The sequence below is a fragment of the Aythya fuligula genome, chromosome 3 (assembly GCF_009819795.1).
Source record: "Aythya fuligula isolate bAytFul2 chromosome 3, bAytFul2.pri, whole genome shotgun sequence".
In the NCBI taxonomy this organism is placed as follows: domain Eukaryota; kingdom Metazoa; phylum Chordata; class Aves; order Anseriformes; family Anatidae; genus Aythya; species Aythya fuligula.
This window is the reverse complement of record NC_045561.1, coordinates 95,818,804-95,842,017: the sequence shown is the minus strand read 5'-3', so window position 1 is coordinate 95,842,017 and position 23,214 is coordinate 95,818,804. Positions and strand designations below refer to the sequence as shown.

Below are 23,214 nucleotides of genomic sequence, written 5' to 3'. Positions count from 1 at the left end.
TAAACCCTAATATTGCTAAGCCAACATTTTTAACATGAGTCTACATAAGATAAAAAAAATACATACATGAGTACTGAATGAGGACTGAATTACCGCCTGTTTAGAAAAATAAGATGACATGCATTTGCTCTCTCTGTATTCCTATTTTTCTGTGAGGCTGAATTTTGCTCACTAAAAACCATGTCACGATAAGCTAGTGTTCAAGATACAACATCTGTTAACATTCTCATACAAATGTAGAATCAGTAAATGCTCACTGCTATGCTCACCTTACCAATATAATTCTTAAAGCTGGAGAAAAGGAAGAGGAAGAATTAAGATTTGGAAAGAAGCAGGAGCAGATTATTTAGCAGATTATAAGCAGTTTTCAGCCCTGGAGGATGAAAAGAACCAAAGGAAAATTCATAACAAAATGGTCATTACTCACAAATAAAAAGCTCCGCCTTAAATATCTTTTCAAAATACTCACCAACAAAGGAAAATGAAAGAAACTGGGATCGTCACAAGATCCTTGACTTACCATATAGATGGTGCTTCTGTTCCACTGATCTCTAAGAAGTCATATCCTTCCTCTAACTGGAAGTCAGTAAACACCAAAGCAATGGTATCTCCTGGTTCAGCCAGTATGGTCCAGGTGCAATCAGCATTATTTTCATACTCTGAAGGAAAGTGAGGACTTGAAATAGTTCCACTTGTCCCACGTAGTGTCCCTCCACAAGCTCCTTCAGCTGATGAACAAAACAGTGATTACTGCTGAAGTTTTATTTTAAATACATGAAACATCATCCTGTTTCTCTCATACCAAATTAAGCTTTTCTCTGCTATGCATAGAGTACCCACAAATAGATACATACAAGAATATAGATAAAAATAAAATTATATCCAGGTGAATATAACAGAACATTCTCTGGCATTTAATCTGCTAAGATTTTTGGGTTGTGTTTTGACTTTTTTTTTCCCCTTGCTGGTGAGTCTTTAGTAGCAAACAAGTGGCAAACAGGCATAAATTCAGCATGGACACCAAGTACAAGACTATTTGAAAAAAAAAATGTACTTTGGTTGTGTGAAAATATCCACAGAAGAAGCCTAAGAAAGAACTGGGAACAGAAATACATTTAGTCTCTCTGTGATATGAATTTAAAAAAAATACTGAACATTTGTTTTCTAACATGTTGTTTATTTTTTTATAACTAAAAAAAAAATGCAGAAAAAAATATTCTTATAAATCAAGTTCTTGTCCTAAACTAGGAAGCATTAATAAAAACACATAAACCATTCTGTAGCTATTTGTTCTGAAACAGGATGTTTATACACGGTGAATAAATTCAGAACATTTTGTTCCCAGATGGACTTTCCAAGGTTCACCTATCATCACCTACTAACAATTTTACTTTTCTGAAGTTATTAATAAAATTTCATAAATTAAAGAACAAAATAATTTTCTCTCCGGTCTGGAATGTCAATACACTACCAAAGATTGAGCAGACTTTTTGTATTTTTCCTGTTCCCCTAAGATTTCATTGAAAGCTTTCAAGAATTATTTTGTTATTAAAACACATTTTAAAAATAAATAAGTAAATAAATAAAATTAACATGTCATCTATGCAATTCATTGGCATAAAAATTTAAAAACTCATCAAGTAGCTTTCGATGTGTTATAATGTGGCTATGAAAGCTACAACAATGCTAATTAAAATATTTCTGCATAGGTGAATGATCACACAAGAAGCATTCCATTTTTTACCCATTTTGTCATCTCTACTTACTGCTATTATTATTAGACATTATTTACATACTAGTAAGTGCATTTGATTTAAAAACAAATAGCTTGACAAGGTGCATGGCACAAGGAACTTACAGTCTTTTTAGGATAATGAGTGAAAAGACAATTAAAGCAACATAGAGGTAAGAGTAGAGCTGCTCCTCTCAATCACAGTTGAGAGTCTGTCAGTGAAAGTGAGTTTTAAAGGAAGATTTAAAGGAAAAAGGATTCATTTAAATCAAAGGAAGATTAATATTGTGGTTGGACACTTTAAAAAGGAGACTACTAAAAGAGGAAAAATAGCTAATTTTAGGAAACTAGAATTAAAGGGAGAATTGGGAGAAAGGCAGAAGTAGAATAATTTCTTAACATTTAAGCATTGTACCAAACATTACTTTGATTATAAAGATAAGAAAATACTGCTGAAGAGATTCAAGTAATTAGTCATCTTCACTTTGCTAAGTAAACTTTGGCATGAATAAACGTATATACAAGCTTGGCCACCTCAAGCTTTGTAAGTGTCATGATCTGTTGGCACACAAATGTCTCAAAGCTGTATCTTTTCAATAAATTTCATGTCTTACTTTCTGGGCCCTGATATTATTTTTTGTTCCTCCCTCAGTTCCTGGCCTCCAGTACAGTGTATATTGAAAGAGCTATTAAGCATCTGCTGGACAAAAGGTGAAAGAAAGTGAAGTTTAAAGAATTCATGGATAGTCAGGGATCAGAGTCAAAATTTCTGAAGCATAATACATGCAAAGACTACAAGAATTTAAAAATTCTTTTGAAATAAGAAATTAGAAAGGAGAATCAAGTTTTATTATCCAATCTAAATCTAAAATCTAAAATCTAAAATTACACCTTCTTCCATTTTATTTTAAACTGTGCAGTTTTTGAGTACTTAATTTCAGATCATCATCTAACCCAGCAAAGAAAAACAAATTAACCTGATGCGTAATATGCCAATACTTCAGTACAGAAACTAACAGCAAGATTTCCAGTGTGATCATCATCATTATCTGAGTTTGAGTGAACCACTAAAAAAAAAAAAAAAAAAAAAAAAAAACCTGATGATTTCCACAGTCTTTTTTTTTTTTTTTTTTTTTTTTTTTCAGGCTTCCTGCTTTTTCATATTTTGTCATAACTTTGTGGGACTTGCTTATTGATTTATTTATTTTAAGAACCAAAAACTTATATGAATAAGTGCTCCAGTTAATGACAGTGTACAGGTTCTACCTGTACTCTTCAATGACAGCAAACAGGCTTTTCCCATTCAGGGCAGCCAGCAAGATGCGTAATGAACTCACTAGGTCAGCCATGGCTCTTTGGTACTGGCTGCTTGCTGTTAAATTTTGTTATGACAACATCCTCAATGACACCATCTCCCACTGTGTTTATACTGGTATTAAGTAACATACTAGTGGTAATTTCAATGCTACTCAGTGTTTATGCTGCAGAGCCCTGGAATAAGCTTTGAGCAATAAAGCTTTGAATTTTACAGCTGACAAGGAAGGCTATGTGGTTGATTATTTCTGGAAATCACATACCAAAGTCTAAATTTATACAGTGTGCATTACCAATGAAAACTCAGAGGAACTCAGGCTACTTCAGATATCTGCCCAGAGGGATGCACAGCTTTTTAACCTATTCAGGAATGGCATTTCTAAGAGGTCTGCAACAAACCAAGCTAGCTCAGAAATGGAAAGGGAACATTAGTCAGGTCTGAACAGAGAAATCTGTCTTTCCTCTGACAGTTTCCATGTTCCAGAAGTCTGGACGTTGGAGACTTCCTCACTCAGAGACGGCATCCAGACTAAGGTAACCAGACTGTTGAATGTTGAAACTAAGGCAGGCAGGATGTGGCCACACTGCTTAGATAGTTTGGCTATACGGACATGAGCTGTGTTTTACGAGCTGGCATGGGAGCTAGTTGGCTTCCCTGCATTGATCACCTCTTGGCCATGGGCTTCTCTATTTGATAATTCTGAGACAGATAGGACATTATTAGGAGAATCTTAATGCATCAGCATGCTTGGAGTAATTTTATAGTAGCTAATGCCTGAGGCTTCAACAATACAAACTCTTAAGTGATTAACAAATTGCTTTTTAAAATGTGCAAATAATTAATTCCAAGCACTCATGGTTATTTTGAAGTTGTGAGCAACTGCACAAAGTGCTGTTTGTATCAGCACAAATGACTACTTGAAGTGTAAAGCTACAAACATTTGGATCTCTCCATAGTCAGGAATTAAGTGCTCTGAATTCATAGTAATACAGAAAAGTTTTTTTCTTGTTATGTAACTTGTAGTCATTTCCCTACCCTTTATCACTAGCAACAGAATAGATCCAATTAAAAACTTGTGACATTTTATAAATTCTCAACAAATGACATATTGTCATTTCAAGTCACATTTCATAAGGCTTATCAATTAAAGAAAATTGCAGCTTTAGACAGTTTTAAATGAACCATGGGCATAAATTATTTAGCATGGCTTATTAAAAATATCACTGAAGCAGTTCTTTATACAATTCTTTATTAAATGGCATTTTTCTGTAGCTCATTTGTGAAAAAGTACGTAATTGTACCTCATTTAATAAAATTCTTCAGTACAGAAAACACATCCATGAAATAATCGTAATTGATTACTTCCATAGATATATGCTTGGATATTTAGATATGGTTAATATGAGGAGTTAGTTAAATGCCTTTTTGGAATATTTTAAATTAACATTTTAAAATGTCTTACTGATAAAAATATAAAAACAAGCCATAGTATACCAATGCCAAGTTTAAAAATAAATTATCTCAGAGCCAACTGTCAAGCTGCTAAGCTGCCAGATTCATAAATACCAAAACCATAGCTAAGTGTTACAAAGGTAGCATTACACATTCATCAGACAACTCATTGATTTTATCTAATTCTAATTTAGAGAAGCCTGCTCTTTAACTATAAAAATATTCAGCTAACCTTCTATCAAATTTTGTTTTGTATAGCCTTCATTTTGGATAGGCAAAGAACAAACACTGGGCTTCTTTGCTTCTTTTCTGTGTTCTAAAAACTATAAATATGTCAAAAGGTTGTAGGTGTTTTTTTTTGTTTTTATTTTTTCTATGATCACTTGAATCCAGGTGTACCATATCATAGATGAGTGCTCTAATCAGTTTGTCTGCTTTTCTCAACTTCTCCTTTTGCTGTTGATCATTTTCAAATTAATTAAATACTTATTAGTCCATGCATTTAAGGTGAATTTTATTTCTCTCTCTGGGGTTTTCAAAGGGCACTTCAGAATAATTTGGATTGCTCTTCTTGTAGAATTGGATTTTGCTAGGATTGCAGAAAACTATGGTTTGGGAAAATAGTTTCCATTTTAAAGAATCATAGAATAATTAATAACATCTCCAATAACATCTAGTCCAATGATCACCCTACAACCAATGTCACCCACTAAATCATGTCCCTACGCACCAGATCCTTGAACACCCCCAGGGACAGTGACACTACCATCTCCCTTGCAAACCAGTCAATGCCTGACTGCTCTTGCTGAGAAGAAATGTCTCCTAATTTCCAACCTGAACTTCCCCTGGTACATCTTGAGGCCATTCCCTCTAGTTTTATCACTAGTTACCTGCGAGAAGAGGCTGACCCCCAGCTCCCCGCAACTTCCTTTCTGGTAGTCGTAGAGAGCAATAAGGCCTCCCCTGAGCCTCCTCACCTCCAGACGAAACAACCCCAGTGCCCTCAGCTGCATCTCATACAACTTGGGTTCCAGGCCCTTCACCAGTTTTGTAGCCCTGCTCTGGACATGTTCCAGGGCCTTGACGTTTTTCCTGTACTGAGGGGCACAAAACTGAACACAACACTCAAGGTGCGGCCTCACCAGCACAGAGTACAGGGGGATAATCACCTCCCTGGTCCTGCTGATACAAGCCAGGATGCCGTAGGCCTTCTTGACCACCTGGGCACACCACCAGCTCATGTTCAGGTGAGTACTGACCAACACACCCAGAACTCTTTCCTCTGCACATCTTTCCAGCCACCCCGCCCCAATCCTGTGTTGAACCTTATTCCATTGGCCCCTGCCCATTGATCCAACCTGTCCAAGTCCCTCTGCAAGGCCTTCCTACCCTCTGGAAGATTGACACTTTCTGCCAACTTGGCATCATCTGCAAACTTACTGAGGGTGCACTCAATTCCCTCATCCAAATCATCAATAAAGATATTAAAGAGGATGGGCCCCAACACCAACCCCTGGGGAACACCACTCATGACTAGTTGACAGCTTTAACTCCATTCATGTCATAATATTAACTGATACATGTTAACACAAATAAATATAAACATAAATATATCTGTGGTTATATACACACTTTTCCACACAAATAAATATTAGAGTGCTTGTTGCTGTGTTGGGTGTGCATTATTCTGTAAGAAATCATACAACATTACCCTATCTGCATTCCATGAAACACTTCCCTGACTTCTTATTTGACCAGTCCCAGCTACTTTCATTCAATTTTGTTCTCATCTTAAGCATGTACAGTTTCAGATTATTTTGAAAATGTACAAAATTGCTCAGGCAGGAATATGGCATTTTAGTCTAAGAATAAGACTCAGTTTATCATTGTAATGCAAAATCAATAAGCAGAATTGTTATTTTCTTTTTCTTTACTTTTTATTTTTCCCCAAGCTTTTCTATGAAAACAAAACAAAACAAAACAAAAACAGTTGGGGAGGGGGAAGAAAACCTTTTGGGGAAAGATGCTAGCTTTTGTTGAGTTTGTTCTTGGACATCGCTTCTTGATTCGGTTATAAATTTTTTGAGGGAAAAAGTGGAGACAAAAAAAACAATCAAATAGCCTTACTGGACATGGTGGTGTATTTCTGATCGTGTTTGTGCAGGTTTACCTGGATCTTCAGCTCAAATTAGACCTGAAATAAACATTTTCTTACTTTTGTAACACAACAGGACAAGGGGCAATGGCCACAAAATGGAACACAGGAAGTTCTGCACCAATATGAGAAAGAACATCTTCACAGTGAGGGTGACGGAGCACTGGAACAGGCTGCCCAGGGAGGTTGTGGAGTCTTCTTCTCTGGAGATATTCAAGGCCCGCCTGGACCTGGGCAACTTGCTCTGGGGAACCTGCTTTTGGCGTTGGACCTGATGATCTCCTGAGGTCCCTTCCAATCCCTACAATTCTGTGATTCTGTGATTCTGTGATTTATTCTGTTCTAGGAGTGGTGTACTTTTTTCTAAGAGTGTTTTTGTTGTAGTTGTTGTTTGATTTGTTTTTTTTGTTTGTTTGTTTGTTTGTTTGTTTAATAGCAAGCTTCCAAACAGAGTCAAATTTTATCTAAAGAAGATGGAAGAATAAAGGTAAGATAGTAGAATCAGAAGTAACAGCCTGTATAATCTGACCTACAGAGCCATTCTTAGAGTGGGAACCATACCATAAGTGTGATTTACAAATGTTTATATAGATAATTGATTGGATGAAGATATCTTTTTCTCCTCCTTAAACTTACAAAATCCTATTTGTTTGAACTTCAGGATCTGAGTAGAAATGATGTAAAAGAATTATTTGCTACCTTAGAAAGCATGAATAGCACCACAAACATCAATTTCTCTTTGGTAAGTGTTTTAAAAATATAAGTTCTGAATCTCTGTATTAAGTTTACCTAATTGTATTGAATTAATTGAATTACAAACTCATTTTCTTTTCTTGCTTTATCTATTCCAAGAACACCTTCTTCATTATATATTCTCCACAAAAGCTTTTATCCAATAACTGCTTGGGTTTTGTTTGGTTGTTTGGTTTGGGTCAGTTTGGTTTTTTTGTTTGTTTGTTTTTTTTAATCTGGAACTTGATTAACTATTACTTGATCCTTACGGACCTTTCTGACATGATTTCCTTTAATGGTTTGTTTATTTTCCCACCAATATTACAGTGTCTTTATATTCTTATAAACATGTAGTGTAACTATTACATGCTCTTCTCACATCTATTTTCTTTGCATGAAAAAGGTTATACTTGTAATATCACTAATTTAATTTGTATTCCTAATGTTGGATTCATAAAAATCTAGGCTCATGCAACTATAATCAACTAGGAATTCTCAGAATTACTGAGAATTGAGAACCTAATTATACAAAGTTCCTTTTACAAGTAGTCACATGTCATAAATCAGCTATTAGTGGAGTTACTGTAGAGGATGAAATTAATTTTTGAAAATGTTTCAGAATTTACTGAACAGTATTTCAGTCCCAACATGAAAGAAGACATTTTGGGTGACACTGTTACAGTAGCCAAGATAGAGACAACAAAGACCTTTTTTTTTTTTTCTAAGCCAAAAAAATTGTAGGCCAACAATTTTGTAATACTTTCCTTTTCTTTCAGAAATTCTTGATAAATTTCCTGGTTAACTTTTACAAGGAGAAATGTGAGTGAGTTTTAATAATAGCTTCATCTTTTCAAAATTTGTCTTTGAACTTTTCTTTTGGGGTTGTTTCCTATCCTTTTTCAGATTGGAAGTTGCCATAATTTCACAAAAAAAAAAAAAAAAAAAAAAAAAAAAAGTCATTTAATTCAATAAGTCAAAAGTGTATTGAAGAAATACAGAAAAGAAAAAAAAAAGAGATAAAGCAAATGTCTTAACACTCAAGTTATGTAAACACTCTAAAAACAAATAAATGATATTTGCTACACGATTTGCTTGTAATTAATTACGATTTTTGATCAAAAATTCATTACAAGCCATCAATGAACCTGCAGTTCAGTTCTGTCCCATTAGACAGCCCTCTGCAGGGCTATACTGAGTAGCAGCCAGAGAGGCAATACTGTGGCTACAAGAATGAATATTGTATATATTTTCCTTGAGGGTTTGTAATTCATAGGGAATTTTTTTCTAGTAGAAGCAGCATTTGTTTAGTTAGACAATGTATAAATTACTTCACACAGCTTCTTAATCCTTCTGAAAATATTAAGCAACAAAACTGCAGAAAATAGTAGTTTGCCAGCATCAGTGAAACATACCATGAAGAATAAGGGTATTACCTTTTTTTTTTTTTTTTTTTTTTTTTTTTTTTAAGTATATAAATCATGTAGCTTTACTTAGCTCTGTTGTATTATCTTGTATGGATGCCATGAAATGAGTTTATGATGACTAGAAAGAACACCATCTGGAAAAAAAAAAGCTATAACAAAAGGTGCTTTCATGGAAAAGACCAAGATCCTTAAAGAAACAAAAGAGGAACATTCCTTGCTTGAAGATACAGTGAATAGAAATGGCTACCCCATAGCATATGTTCCAGACTGATAAAATGAAATAAAATAACGAATGCTTAAAATCCATCATTAAATCCGTATCCCACATGAACTCAAAAAGTCTTTTAAGGCAATGTCTCCACTCCACAGAAATCATTAACTGTTAAATAACTTTTGTGTTATGATTTGCATTTCTTGGCAGGAGGTACACAGGAGTCTGCATTTCATGCAAGTTCTACATAGGGTATAGGACCACACCCGAGCTTTTATTAACAGGACAAATTCATAGAAATACAAATCATAAGCAAAATGTCATTCCTGTTATTGACGTTTGTATGTATAGTGCCATCACATCTCATATACTTAATACTGCACCGCCAAAATGGTCAGTATCTGCAGAAACAGAACAAATATTTAGTACACTGATGACATCATGAAATTACAACATGTATATTTTTCTGAAACCTGATTACTACCACTTTTTAGAAGGACAAAAATGCATCTAAGATCAGACAACTGACAGGTTAGACAGAATGTGTTTTCTTATGGTATTTAAAGAACTGGTTAAAAAATAAAACAAAACAAAAAAACTGTTGTGTACTACTTGAAATCAAATACAAGCAGCAGACATGACTCAAATCTCTGTTGGTTCTGTGGTTATTAACTCTTGTACTTTTTTTAGCAGTGAAATGTATAACATATTTATTTGCTGTGACAAATTATATTATAAAACCCTTCAGTCACAATAAACCTTCACAAATTATTACAGAAAACAACTACTATCCTTTGTAGTTGTCATCCATGAATGTATCAATAATACTGCCTAGGGAGAATTTGAGCAGCAAAGGGTGTCGATATGGCTCTGGGATTAGGGTGTACAGAAGCCAAGAGGGATAAGCCGATGCAGGAATGTCAGGTTCCTGCAGAACACTTGACCAAGCAGCTGATGCTGGGCAACAGAGCTTTGACTTATTTAACTACGGGATCCCCTTCAAGGAATAAGGGAGATGAAAGAGACAAAGGAAGGAGACAAAGAAAGTTTCTCTCTCTCCTCCTCAGAAAGCAACATGACTGGAAGCTCAGTTTAAGTGCCTGTACACAAAAAATGCCACATGGGAAGCACACCGGACAAACTAGAAGTGCACTTAAAGTCACAAAACTGAGGTATCATTGAGATTACAGAGACTTATTAGGATAGCTCACGCGACTGGAGTGCTCTGACAGATGGGCACAGGCTCATATAAAAAACAGAAAGAAAAGGAGAAGCTGTACCCTACATAAAACAGGACCTTTAATGAACAGAGGTCTGCTGTATGACAGACAACAATGATGTTTTTTTTCCTATGGACTAGAGTGAGAGAGAAAAGCCAAAAAGGAGATCATTGTGGTGAATGTCTGCTACAGACCACCTGATCAAGAAGAAGAGGTCAAAATCTTTAAATAAATAGAAGCTTCCCAATCACAGGTTCAGGTTCTCACTGGATACTTTAATCACCCCAGCATCTCTGTGGAGAGGAGCATAGCAGAGGGACAGCAATCCACCGGCTTTTTAAGTCCAATGAATATATATATATGTATATATATATATATTAAGGTATATATTAATGTAGGCACTGGACAAGGCAATTAGGTGTAGAAATAAAGAACCATTCAAAAAAAAAAAAAAAAAAAAAGTGATATTTAACACCAGCTGCAGTTCCCATAACCATGAGTTGAAGATCCTGAGAGATGTAAGGAAGGCAAGTAGTATAATAAACTCCTTGGAGTTCAGCAGAGCAGATTTCAACTTGTTTGTGAAGTGGTAGACAGGCTCTCATGGGATGATGCCTTGAAGAGCTAAGGGGCCCAGGAGAGCTTGTTTGACTTCAAGGGCAGCTTCCTCAAAGCTCAAGAGTGATCCATCTCTTTATGTACATAAATGAGTAGTCATAGTAGGAGGCGGCTAGGGTTGAACAGGGAATTCCTGACTGAAGTGCTTTAACTCAAATGCAAAACAGCAATGTACAAAAGGTGAAAGCAGGGACAATCTGCTCAAAAGGAATACAGAAGTATTGCTCAGGAACACAGGGATGAAAGGAAGAAGGCCGAAACTCAGATGGAGTTACACTGTTGAGGAACATGAAGAGCAGTCATTCTAGAAGCTACTCTACAGTTATATCAACAACAAAGGAAAAAGAAGGCCTTAGTGGCTTGCTGTTCATTGGGTTGGTGATCTTGTGACAAAGACATGGAAAAGTCCGAAGCAATGATATCTTTGCCTCTCATAATTAGCAAAGGCTGTCTTCAGACATCCTAATTCTCAAAGAAATTAAATAGTTTTGGGGAGAAAAGTAGTACACACAGCATAGGAGGAACAATTTAGGGACTATACAAGTTAACAGGATATATGCAATTTCATGGTACTCAACAGGATGTATCCAGGGGTTCTTGGTGTGCCACAGTGTACAGCTGATCTTTAGCATCTTCAAAAGGTTGTGACAGTCAAGGGTGAATCTCAATGATGAGAGAAAAGATAAATTTTCATTTATCATTTTCAAAAAAAAAAAGTCAAGAAGGATTCTGGCAACTATATATCTGTCAAGTTCACCTCAGACCTCCAGAAGATTATGAAGAATGTTCTTTTGAAAATCATTCCCAAGCACATGAAGGACAAGAAGGTGAATAGGGACAGCTTTTGCCAATATAAATAACTCTTGGCCAACCTGATTGCCTTTTTTATGAAAGGATTTAGATTGGCTTTAACAAGATTTTCACAATACTGTTCCCTGCTATATGCTTGTAGCCAAATTAAGAGCATATGGACTGGAAGTGAGTGAAAAACTGACAAGACCATGAGGCCCAGATGGCAGAGGCCAATTGTTCAGATTCAAGCTAATGGTCAGTTATTTGCAGACGGGATTCATATTGGGGCTAAATCTCTATAATATTCACTTATTATCTATATAATATCCACTGCATCTTGTATCTGGAATATAGGATTGAACACATCCTGACAAGGATTGCAGACAGACTTTGACAAGACAGAAGAAAGAGCAGACAGGAATCTCATTAAATTCAAAAGAGAAATGCAAAATCCTGCAACTTGAACAAGATCATGCCATGCAAAAATACTTGCTACCTGACAAACAACCTGATGGAACACAAACTGATTCAGCAGTACACAACTGCAGCAATGAAAACTAACCTCATAATGGGTTGCATAAGTAAAAGTATAGCCAGCAGCTAAAGAGAAATGATTAGCACATCTACTTGACACTAAGGGGGCCCCACCTGGAATACTGTGTCCAAGCTGGGAATCCCCAGTACAAAAAATCAGATTACAACAAGTCCAGAGAAAGGCCACTAAAATGGTTAAGATGCCTAAGAACATAATGTATGAGACTACAGAATGAGGGAAATGGACATTTCAGCCTACACAAGAGGACACTGTGAGATCTAACTGCAATGCTCAATATAGGGAAGAAGGAGCCATAATCTTCTCACAGGTCTAGAACAGGATAAATGGACATAATCTGTAAAAAGATAATTACACTTGGATTTGCATATGAGGACAGTTAGGCACTGTAACAGGCTTCCAGAGAAGCTTTAGAATCTCTGTCCATGGAGATAAGTAATCTCTACTAGGGAAAGACCTGGACAACCTGACCTAACTTAGAAGTTTTCCCTACTTTGAGCAGGAGCTGGACTGGACAACCAGAGGTCTCCTCCAGCTTTTATCATTCAAAAATTCTCTGTCTGAAGATTTCAAGGTACTGCCTCCTGAAAGAAAATTTCCAAAAGCGGAAAATTACAAAAGCATTTGACAGATCCTGCTATAAAATTGCTATAGGTATCACGCATGTAAATGAAAAAGAAAAAAAAAATCAGTAGATAAAATCTGTTACTTCTGAATGTAGACTCTGGATAATCAGTGCTTCTGAATTGTGACTACAGTCTGGCAAAAAAATTAGAAAGTACATTGCATTAAATAAAGAACCTAAAAATAAATTTATTTAATCTGTTCTTTTAATAGTGTGTTATTATTTTAAAGATGTCTTAATTTTTACCTCTGCAAAAAGGAACTGGAAAATCCCATGATGCTCCATTTCCAGGACTCACAATACATGTTAACATGGCATGGCCTTCTAGGATGTAACCAGAGATACAGCTATATCGGATTTTATCTCCAATGTTGAATCTTGTTCCATGAAGTACTCCTTTAGGTATTTCTCCTGGATTGCCACATGTGTGACTAGGTAATACTGTCAAAAGAAAGAAGGAAAAAAGTTTCAATTAAAATCTGCAGAAAAATAATAAATATTTGTCAAACCACTGTAATTTAGTAATTGTTACTGTTTAAAACAGTATTCCTAATACAAATAAAGTGAATTAGGCTATGGAATGTATTTTCACGAAAGTTTTTAGCTCATAACTTCACAAAAGTTTTTAGCTTCATCACTTTCAGAGTTAATTTCCAACAGCTTTTGATTCAATAATCCAATGAAATTCTTTATAGATCTATTTTCTAACAACAAAATATCCCATGAACCTTTCTACTTCGCCCAAAATTCTGAAAGAGGTAAATTTATGTAATTCCTTTTTTTTTTTTCCCTATTCTTTCAAACATGTACAAATAACATCAGTAAGGATGCACGCAGACCTACTGACAGTGAAAGTCAGTAGATAGGCACAGTTTTCATTATAGCTGATAGAATAATAATTTAAAAGACTTCCGTAATTAATTGTTCTCTGACAGTAAATTAGAATCTAAAATATACTTTAAAACATTTGATTTTTTGTTTATTTTCAAATTACTACACATTTTAGAAAATAAATTCATATTTTTAATAGAAACAGAAAAGATTAAAAAAATGACTAAGCAATGACATTGGGCAGATATTGATGGACATAATTGATTTCCTTTTCCTTGCAGAAAGTTACTACAATTTGTAAGTATTATTTACATGGAAGAGATTATATTAACTAGTTATCTGTTTAAAGTTGATACACCTCCACCTAAGAACAGCATAATTGTTTGATGTGGGGAAGGAAAATGGAATTGTTCTGGATCTCATTGGAAAGTTACTGTTGGCATGCCAGTCCATTCATTGAAGCAGTACAAATTAATTAGTTTAATTTGCTTTAGAAGAGAACAAGTAAGTACAGGAAACTGAAATATGTCATGAACAGAGCACAAAAAGTACCGTCTTCTTCAAAGAAATGGTGGTCTGAAAAGCTCACGTGTAATTCAAGAATTGTTTCAGAAACCACATCTTTAATGAAAAAATTATTTTGCCCTGTACTTCTTTCTTTCCTTACTTTATCCACCTGCAGAATAACATAACTATACTAATCTCACTAACCTGCATGTTGAGAGGATTCCTTATTCAATACATGCACATCCTCAGTGTTGTAAAGCATTATATCAATACATCAATGCTAATTAAGCCCCATTATACCATGTAAGTTCAATTATTGCATGCACACCCTTAATTCATTCGTCAAACTGTTAGTCACACTGGCATTTAGATGATCATAATTACACTTAAGTTAGAACCCACATTATATAGGAAAATTCCAAAAAGGTCCAAGAGTAGAGACCTTCCAAAAAAGATAAAGCTAAAACAATTAAGACAGAAGTGTTACATCACACTTTTATGAGAAAAATCTCAAAATATTCTATAAATATTGACTACCTAACAAAAGCCATCTAATACTGTAATGAAAAATGGGTTAAACAAATGTTCTACCAATGTTGAAGATTCAAGAAGTAAGATTTCTATGCGCTATGGGAACTACTTAAGGTTGAGAGAGTAACTACCAAAGCTAGAAAGAAACAATATGATATTCAACTTCTTTTCTGCTGTTTCAGCAGCCTTAATAGAATAGCGTATTTATTTGGATTGTTTTCATCCACAGTGAATGGAGTCAATGTTTAACTTAAATATATAAGAATGCATACATATAAATATATAGAAATACATACATATAAATACACATAAAATTATTTACACTAAAGGAAGTGATTTTAACAAATTTGAATAATTGGAAGAGTACAGATGCTAACTTACATTCTAAAAAGTTAGCAACAATGATCCATTACATGCTACAGCTATGTTTTACAGCACTATAAGCTCCCTCTCTCTGCAGTTTTTCCCCTTTTTGCTGCTTTAGACATGGTAGGTTAACAGAAGTACTTTTGCAAAACAAGTCAAACAATTCAATTTTTTTTACATGGTTTGGACCCTGGAGAATACCTACATCTGAAATGAGAACCTCTCTTTCCATTATATTTGAATCAAAACTATTATAAAACACTATACGATTAAGTAGTTCCATCTTGGCTTATGCAGCAAAATTTACAAAATCCAAACCTCAGCATTTATTTTTCTGAGTGGGTGTACTATCTGGAAAAACACATTATTCAAAGACTACGAGTTCTGATAAACTGCAGTCCCAAGGAAAAGGTATCAAAGAAAATCTACATCTTCCATATACATGACAACTGGCACTAGCTAACTTTTGGAATCATACTGTAGCAGATCAGTCTTCTGTCTTTGTAGAGGTCTCCTACAATATGACTTTTTCTCTGCATTTTCTGACCACATCTGTCAGGAACCCCCACATATAATGGAATTTGGCATCCTGAAACTGGCATGCATTTTACCACAACCTCCTAAGAAAGTAAAAGATGAGTGATCTGAGAATGACAGCCATGTTCAATAATACATGTAATAGTTCACAGGATTTCACACTTGTCAAGATCAAGCATTCAACTCCATTATTTATGTGCTTTTCTAAAAATTTCACTGAAGTACATTGAGGTAGCTGCACAATTCCCTCTGCATACACTTCACTGCTTCTAGTCTAGACCTAAGATGAATTATCCTTTGAAGGTTTGTAACAGTAACCAAAATAGTTTAATCTTTGGATTATGACAGTTCTAGCTGACCAAAGCTATCATATACGAAGATTATATATGTCCATCAGGCTTTAACTTCATTGCCAAGTTTTCAGGAAAAGACCCCTGTTTGTCTAGTATTACTGAAGTCTACTTTCAACTGGATTGAGAATCTGTGGTCACTTCCTGAAGGAAGTCAGCAGAATCACTAGTGTCACTGTGTCTTTCATTATCAATATGCTTGATTCATGAAATCATTTGTTATTTTTTGTACAATGAGAACAATTACACATTATATGGCACTGAAACCCTAAAGGCAATAGCTTTTTTTTACATTTATCCAATTTATTCTCACATGGTATGCTGTATCTCATTTTCCTTCAATCAAATCCTCAAATTGGAAAAGAAATCCTTGTGTTCAGAAAGGAACACAGTTAGCCTCAGAATTTTAAAAGCAAAAATATGTGGAATGGGATAGCCACAAAGATCCACCTCCTTAGATTTCTTCCTTGTGAGTCTATCTTCACCAGTCAGACAGATGTAAGAATCTGTGTTGACTTAATTTTCTAGCACAGATCAATCTGGAACACTGTGCAGTAAGATTTATTCATGAAATTAAATCTAAAAGATAGTCCTTCCTCATACATTACGTATCCCTTCCTAGACAGTAGAAAGCTATTACTGTGACCATTGGCTGCCACTAATTATGTTAAGCTTTCAATAGAACTGTCTGATCAAAATCTCTAATGTAATTTATCAACTAGATAACATATTAAAGGTTTTAATCCATTATTTAAAGTAACTATGTACGTTATATATTTAGTCTTTTTAGAAAAGCATTCAAAAATGTATTTTATATAATAAAAGATAACATTAATATTCATTATCAGACATTGGCAAAAGTCCACATCAGGACTGTAAAATATATCAGATAAATGGCGTAATTTTTGACAATATACAAATAATTGATTAAAAGTTGTTAAATAAACTTTGTTGAATATGAGTAGACATTCTTATAGGTGGCCTCTATCAGATTATTTATTTACACCTCTTTCCATATTCTTTCTGAAGCTAATCTGTATTCTTTTGCAACATAGGCCATTTGAAAGCATATTCACAGCATTTCAAACATAGTTATCCTTTGTGATCTCACTTAGCAAGAGGCTCCTTCATTTTGCTGGATATTAGATTTCATTATCCACCCATTTCTGATCACATAGACATTGTAACAGAGAAAGAAAGCCTAGAATTAGACAGCCATAGTTGATAATGGAAAAACAAAATATAAATGGTAGCTGTCACTTAATAAATTATTGAATGAGTATTTTATTCCATCCAAGTTTTCTCACTTACAGTCTTATAGCTTTATTATGCTCATTACACTTGAATGCACGAGTATTCAAACATGCAGTAAACAATGCCTATGTTTTCCCCATGTTTATTTCAAATCTGTCAGGACAACTACTGTCAATGTAACATCCTGTTTTGGTGGGATATTGTTTTCCTGTACTTTGGTTTAAAAGGTCAAATTACAAATATATACTTTCTAACAGATTCTAAAAGTGTTGAGGTCTTCAGTAATCCAACTCCAGTGAATGTTTACAGGAATGAGACATCTAGATTGGAATCAGTTATATAAAACTATGAAAAATAACTTCCCAACCTTTGCTGAAAATACTAGACAGAAGCTCAATCAGACAATGTCTTCAGGAGAACATAATGGATTTTTATTTTTTTTTTACAGATGTCACAATCATCAGCTATATTGCAAAGATTGCCCAGAGGCCCTAATAGCAAAAACCTCACACTGTTTATCTCACTTAGGAGATACTGCTTTTATCCTTCTGTGAATCATATGGTAAGATTTTACAGACCAATGATACGTATGGTAGTCATAACTGGACAGCAACAATTCAGAAAGTAATTCAATTCAAACTAGCAAAAGGGAAGGGGAAAGAAAAAAGGAAGGAGCAATGCGAATGTTTTTCTTTCACTTATTTCTACAGCTTTACAAGACTTTTTAGGCATAAATGTTATTTGTTCTTTTTCCTGCTCTTCCTGTAAAGACAAGAAAAGTTTCCCAGGGTTGCACCTATGTTCAGCTAAATGTTATTGCAAATGTGTTTTTTCTGTTTGTTTGTTTTGTTTTGTTTGTGCTGTTTCATAGTCCCTCTAGTACAGTCCCCTAAATGTTTCATAACATTACAGTCTTATGCTGGGGACTGGGGAAAAACATACACTAAGGAAAAAAGCATAAGGAGGAAGACAGAGTCCTTACAGGCGGCAACTTTGGAATTGCAACATTGGGAGGAATTTCAGGAGGTGTATGGAGAAAATTAGGGATAAATAAAAATTCAGGGCTGATGAAAGGATGTTTTATTTGTGTGATGAACAACACATGATATCCTGTCCACATGGTTAAAATACATGCTGGGCTTTGGTTTCATGCATAAACTAAATATATGCAAAGAACTGTACTTTCTAAGTCATAGAAGAAGAAAATTTCTGTGGAGAGCAGTAACTATGCTAAAAAAAATATAATGAAAAAAAAAAAAAAAAACTCTAACAAATAGGAAAAAAAAATGCTAGATTTTCTTGCAAAAATGGAATTGAAACAAAAGTCTTTGTTCAAACTCAGAAAAGCAACCTAATATGAAAAAGGACCTATGGAAAAAAATCAATCTATCAAACAAACAGTGCTGTACTGAATAAAACATGCACTGAAGTATATATATATGTATAATGTATATGTATATGTCCCTATATATGCTTTTTCTGTTCTGGAAATAATAGAAAGTTCTTTTCCAAGTTGTAAGGAGTGAAATTTGCTTTAAAAAACTAATTTTAAAAAATTATAGAGAACTGTTCTTGCCATTCTACTTAGGAAAAGACTAGAAAATCAATACATTTGACTTTTTTTTTTTTAAACTTCTAATGCCTTACATTACACTCCATTACAGTGCATTTTGACCTTTATTTTTAAAAAAATATTCCAAATTTTGAATCAATTGAAAAGCATGTAATATTTCTTTGTCAATTTATTTTTTGTTCAAAATCTATGTACAATGAATAGTTAATTGATCTACCAATCTTTCGTATTAGTATGGAAAACTGTAAATGCATGTAGGTCATTTGTTACAGGATTGCAAAATGTACTGTCCCACTCTTTGCAAAATTCTCAGTTTTGTAGACCAACAAAGTCTCCAGACTTTTCCAATGATCTCCAGGACCTAGGATTACTTTAAGCTGATCTTATCAGTAAAACAGTTAGGACATATCTGCTATTTAGAGTAAGAAGTACCTTCATACCATCTGTCTTAGACACATCCTAAAGGTATTCTATAACTTTATGAAGTTGCCTGGGCAGGAACCTTTCATGTTTTTGGCTGGGACTGAGTTAATTTTCTTTGTAAAGGCTCACGCAATTTTGTGTTTTGATTTTTATTTATTTATTATTTTTTAAATGAAAACAATGGTGCTATCGCACCAATGCTTTTAGTTGTTGCAGAGCAGTGCTCACACAGAGCCAAGGACCTTTCTGCCCCTCGTGCTGCCCTGCCAGGGGACACAGCCAGCACAGCTGGCAAAGGCTGACCAAAGAGATATCCCATACCATACAGCATCACGTGGAACAGTAAAACTGGGGGGTGTTGGCTGGGGTACGCTGGTCACTGCTCAGGGACTGGCTGGGCATTGGTCGGCAGGTGGTGAGCAACTGCACTGTGCATCACAGAACTCTCGGTTAATTCTTCTACATTAAAATATGTTTTCCAGAATGTTTTCGCCTTTGCATTTTCCTAAGCACTTTCTTCTACTAAAACACATTTTCAAAATTATACAGTATGCTCCTATGACATAACAACTTTATCCCAGATTGTTCACAGGCAATTTTATACTTACAAATGTAGGAAACTTCTAAAGAACGCACTACATGAGGAGTTGTTTTTTTTTCTGCATCTACTATGTCAACCTAAAAAATGTGGTATCAAAGACTTTTCACATAACTTGTTTCAGAATATAATACTGTTCTTTATTTGTTTTCTTAAACCATTTTCTTCATCTATTGACCTGCCAGCTATGAATTTGCTATGGGCTGAATCAGCTCCTGTTTCAGGAGCTATCAAAGGAACAACTGAACTCGATCTAAGAACGCCTTAGTGATGAAAACTTCATTTCTAAATAAAATCAAGATGAAAATGTATTTTAATCTGTTGTCTAGTGGTCATGTAATTTTTGTTCTAATAAAAATGGAAAATTACTTGGCTTCAAGGCTTAGTAACTACCAATATGTGATAAGGAGAAAGAGAAGTTTAATTTTATTAGAGCTGTGCCATTGCCATAGCAAAATCATCCTCCCCCTTACTTTCTGCCCTGAAGTTTCAGTTAATATTTAACCTGTTCCTAATACCTTTGATGGTTTGTAGTCTCCCTTTTGAAGTTCAACAATGAGGGAGAAAACAGTGAAACTATTTAGACTCTGTCAATAGGTATCTGTAGCACTTCTGCAGCAGCATAAATACCTGAGATTCATAATTATTATTCAGTATCTTCTTCTATGGTACTTCTTGACTATTTCAGATCACCCCTAATTCAGTCTTGAATCTTGAGTCTCAAGTAGTTGTACTATCTTACTGTAAATGACAACCATTGAGGGTTTGCCTGCCATAAATCATTCATAATGTCTCAAAAGTTGGGAGCATATTCTTGCACAAACAGCACTTGCACAGAAATTGTATATGCTATAAATCTGACTCAGTATGGATGTTCTAGAGGAGCGGTATCCTGATTTTAGCTAGGATAAAGTCTTAAGACTGGAAGAGTTAGTGTTTGAATCATATCCTTCTTGCGGCCAAAGTAAACGTTCCAGTTGTTGGATTAATTTTTTGTTGGTTTGTTTTGTTGACAATGTTCACTTCCCTCTACTCAGAGACTGAGTGTTTTAGATATCATCCATTAATGGCTTTTCAATTAATAAATTAATAATAAAGCATCTTGCTGACATTTTTCATGCCAGTAACAGCCTGGGTCAATAGCATACAGTTGACTTATGCGAGTAGGTCAATTTCTGTCAGAACATTCTGAAAAGCACAGTTCTTTATCAGATTGTATTGACAAAAAAAAAAAAATAGTTGAAGGAGATATAGAAACAGTTGGAAAAAAATGTTATTTACTGATCCATTACGTAGAGTTATTCCATCCTTTAAGGGATGTGGTCTAATATTCAACACACAAAGCTTCATAGTTACTTGCTGAAAACAGAAGGACACCTCTATAGCATTACACAACGTAATGCTAAAAGCTAAGGTATGAAAAATTATTAACATTGCCTGTATTTGAGAGGTATTATATGGCATTATATAACTATGTATATCACATATGCAAGTTCACAGGGATTTCCTTTAAGTATTTAAGCATTATTCTACCAATTAAAAGTGTGTCTTTCTGTTTGTTTTGTTTGTTTGCTTTGCTTTTTGTTTTTCTTTTTAGTGTTCTAAGCAAGCCAGAACCTATTGGTGTACTTGAAGCCAGTGCAAACATAATTTTCAGATTATTTCTTCAGCAGTCATACCTCTGTTGTTATTTCCAAATATATTTCATATGTTATCGTATAACATAAGGGCTTACTTAACTTTTCCACAGGATACTACAGCTTGGTTTTACTTATTTTTGCTAACTAAAGCCCAGGTCACATACTAAGTCATTCATATGATCATTGTTGTTTTGATAAATTCATCTTGTCGTAGCCTTTTTTTTTCTCATCTGTACCTCCATGGAAATATATAGCTTAGTCATCATAAAGAAATAAGCTAATCTAAGAATCCAAATGCTACTGCTTTTACAAGTAATAGTGACTTCCATTGTCTCATAGGTGCTGAAATGAGGAAATGCTTTACAAAGTGTTTCTGTCCATCTTTGTTCACTTACTTCTCTTGGAATAGAGTATAGAATATAATTTGTAGGTACTAAACTTCTTTCTATTATAGACATAAGACCATTTGCAAAATCTTTTTTTTTTCTTTTTTTTTTTTTTTTTTTTTTCTGACTAACTTTGTAGTTCAACTCTTACAGAACTCTCAAGATGGTTAAGCTTTGACCAGCAAAAGTGATTCAATACTCAAGCCTTCTTCCATGATGACTTCCTTTCCTTCTATACTGATCATGTAGAATCTTTTTTTTTTTTTTTTTTTTTTTTTTTTTTTGACTCTTTCAAACTCAGGATATTTTATCTTCCAGTTCTAGAGTAGGCTGGAAGAGCCAACATGGAATCATTAACAGTGAATTATGCTTGACGAATCTGATTGCCTTCTGTGAAGAAATGGCTGGCTTAGAGGTCTAGCAAGGGGTAGTAGATGTTGTTTACCATGACTTCAGCAAAGCTGTTGACAAGGCTCTCCATAGCATCATTGTAATAGAACCAGTGGTGCATGAAATGGGTAAATGGACTGTAAGGCTGAGAGAAAATTGGCTGGACTGCAAGGTTCAGAGTGCTGTGACCGACACTAAAAAGCTCAACTGGCAGCTGGTTACTAGTTGATTCCTTGATGGTTGATACTATAGACAATATTCTTTAACACCTTTTACTTCTATTAGAGATAGACAGAACCCTCTACAATTTCAAGATGATACCGAACCGGTGAGTAGTAGCAGTGCTACTGCTACTACTAGCAGAGCTGCTATTCTCTAGGCTGTCAAGGTAACTCTGAAACATCCTAACACAACAACATGAAATTCAACAAAGGCAAATGCAAAGTTTTGCACCCCGGATAGTGTAACACATGTAAATGTACAGTGTGGCATCACCTAGCTGGGAAGCAGTTTGTCAGAAAGGGACCTGGCAGCAACGTACTTCCATATTTCAGCAGCAGAGACATAGAACTGAACCCCCAGCTGTAAAAGAATAAAAGAGCAGTCAGCAGATTGAGGGAAATGATTCTCCCCCTCTATACTGCACTTGTGATACCATTGCTGGAGTACTGTGCCCAGTCTGGGGCTTTCCAGTACAAGGAGGACACTGACATCTCAGATGTCATCTGGGATCCTCCATTCAGTGGAGGACCACCAGAATGGTGTCCCCAGTCAGGACTGAGGAACTTGTCCTGTGAGGAGTGGCTGAGGGAACTGGGCTTATTCAGCCTGAAGAAAGGACTGCTCTGGAAAGGGCTAATCTTAATCTTGTCTCCAAATACCTGCTGAGCCAGTGCAGAGGACACAAATAGGCCCTTCTCAAAGATGCACAGTGATGAGAGGCAATGAATGCAAGTTGCATCAAAGGCAGTTACACTTAGAATGTATGGGCTTGTGTTT

The 23,214-nt window shown here is 35.0% G+C and overlaps 1 protein-coding gene across 4 annotated transcripts in view; it reads right to left on the bottom strand.

Annotated features, from left to right (window-relative positions):
- CSMD1 (CUB and Sushi multiple domains 1) overlaps window positions 1–23,214 on the bottom strand; it is a 1,186,669-nt gene that overhangs the window by 580,603 nt on the left and 582,852 nt on the right. For all 4 annotated transcript variants that reach the window (XM_032184761.1, XM_032184762.1, XM_032184764.1 and 1 more), the window contains exons 4-5: window positions 13,076–13,270; window positions 521–728 (exon numbers count right to left, since the gene is read on the bottom strand). In XM_032184761.1, coding sequence (XP_032040652.1) covers window positions 521–728; window positions 13,076–13,270 — 403 coding nt within the window. The remainder of the gene's footprint in view (window positions 1–520; window positions 729–13,075; window positions 13,271–23,214) is intronic.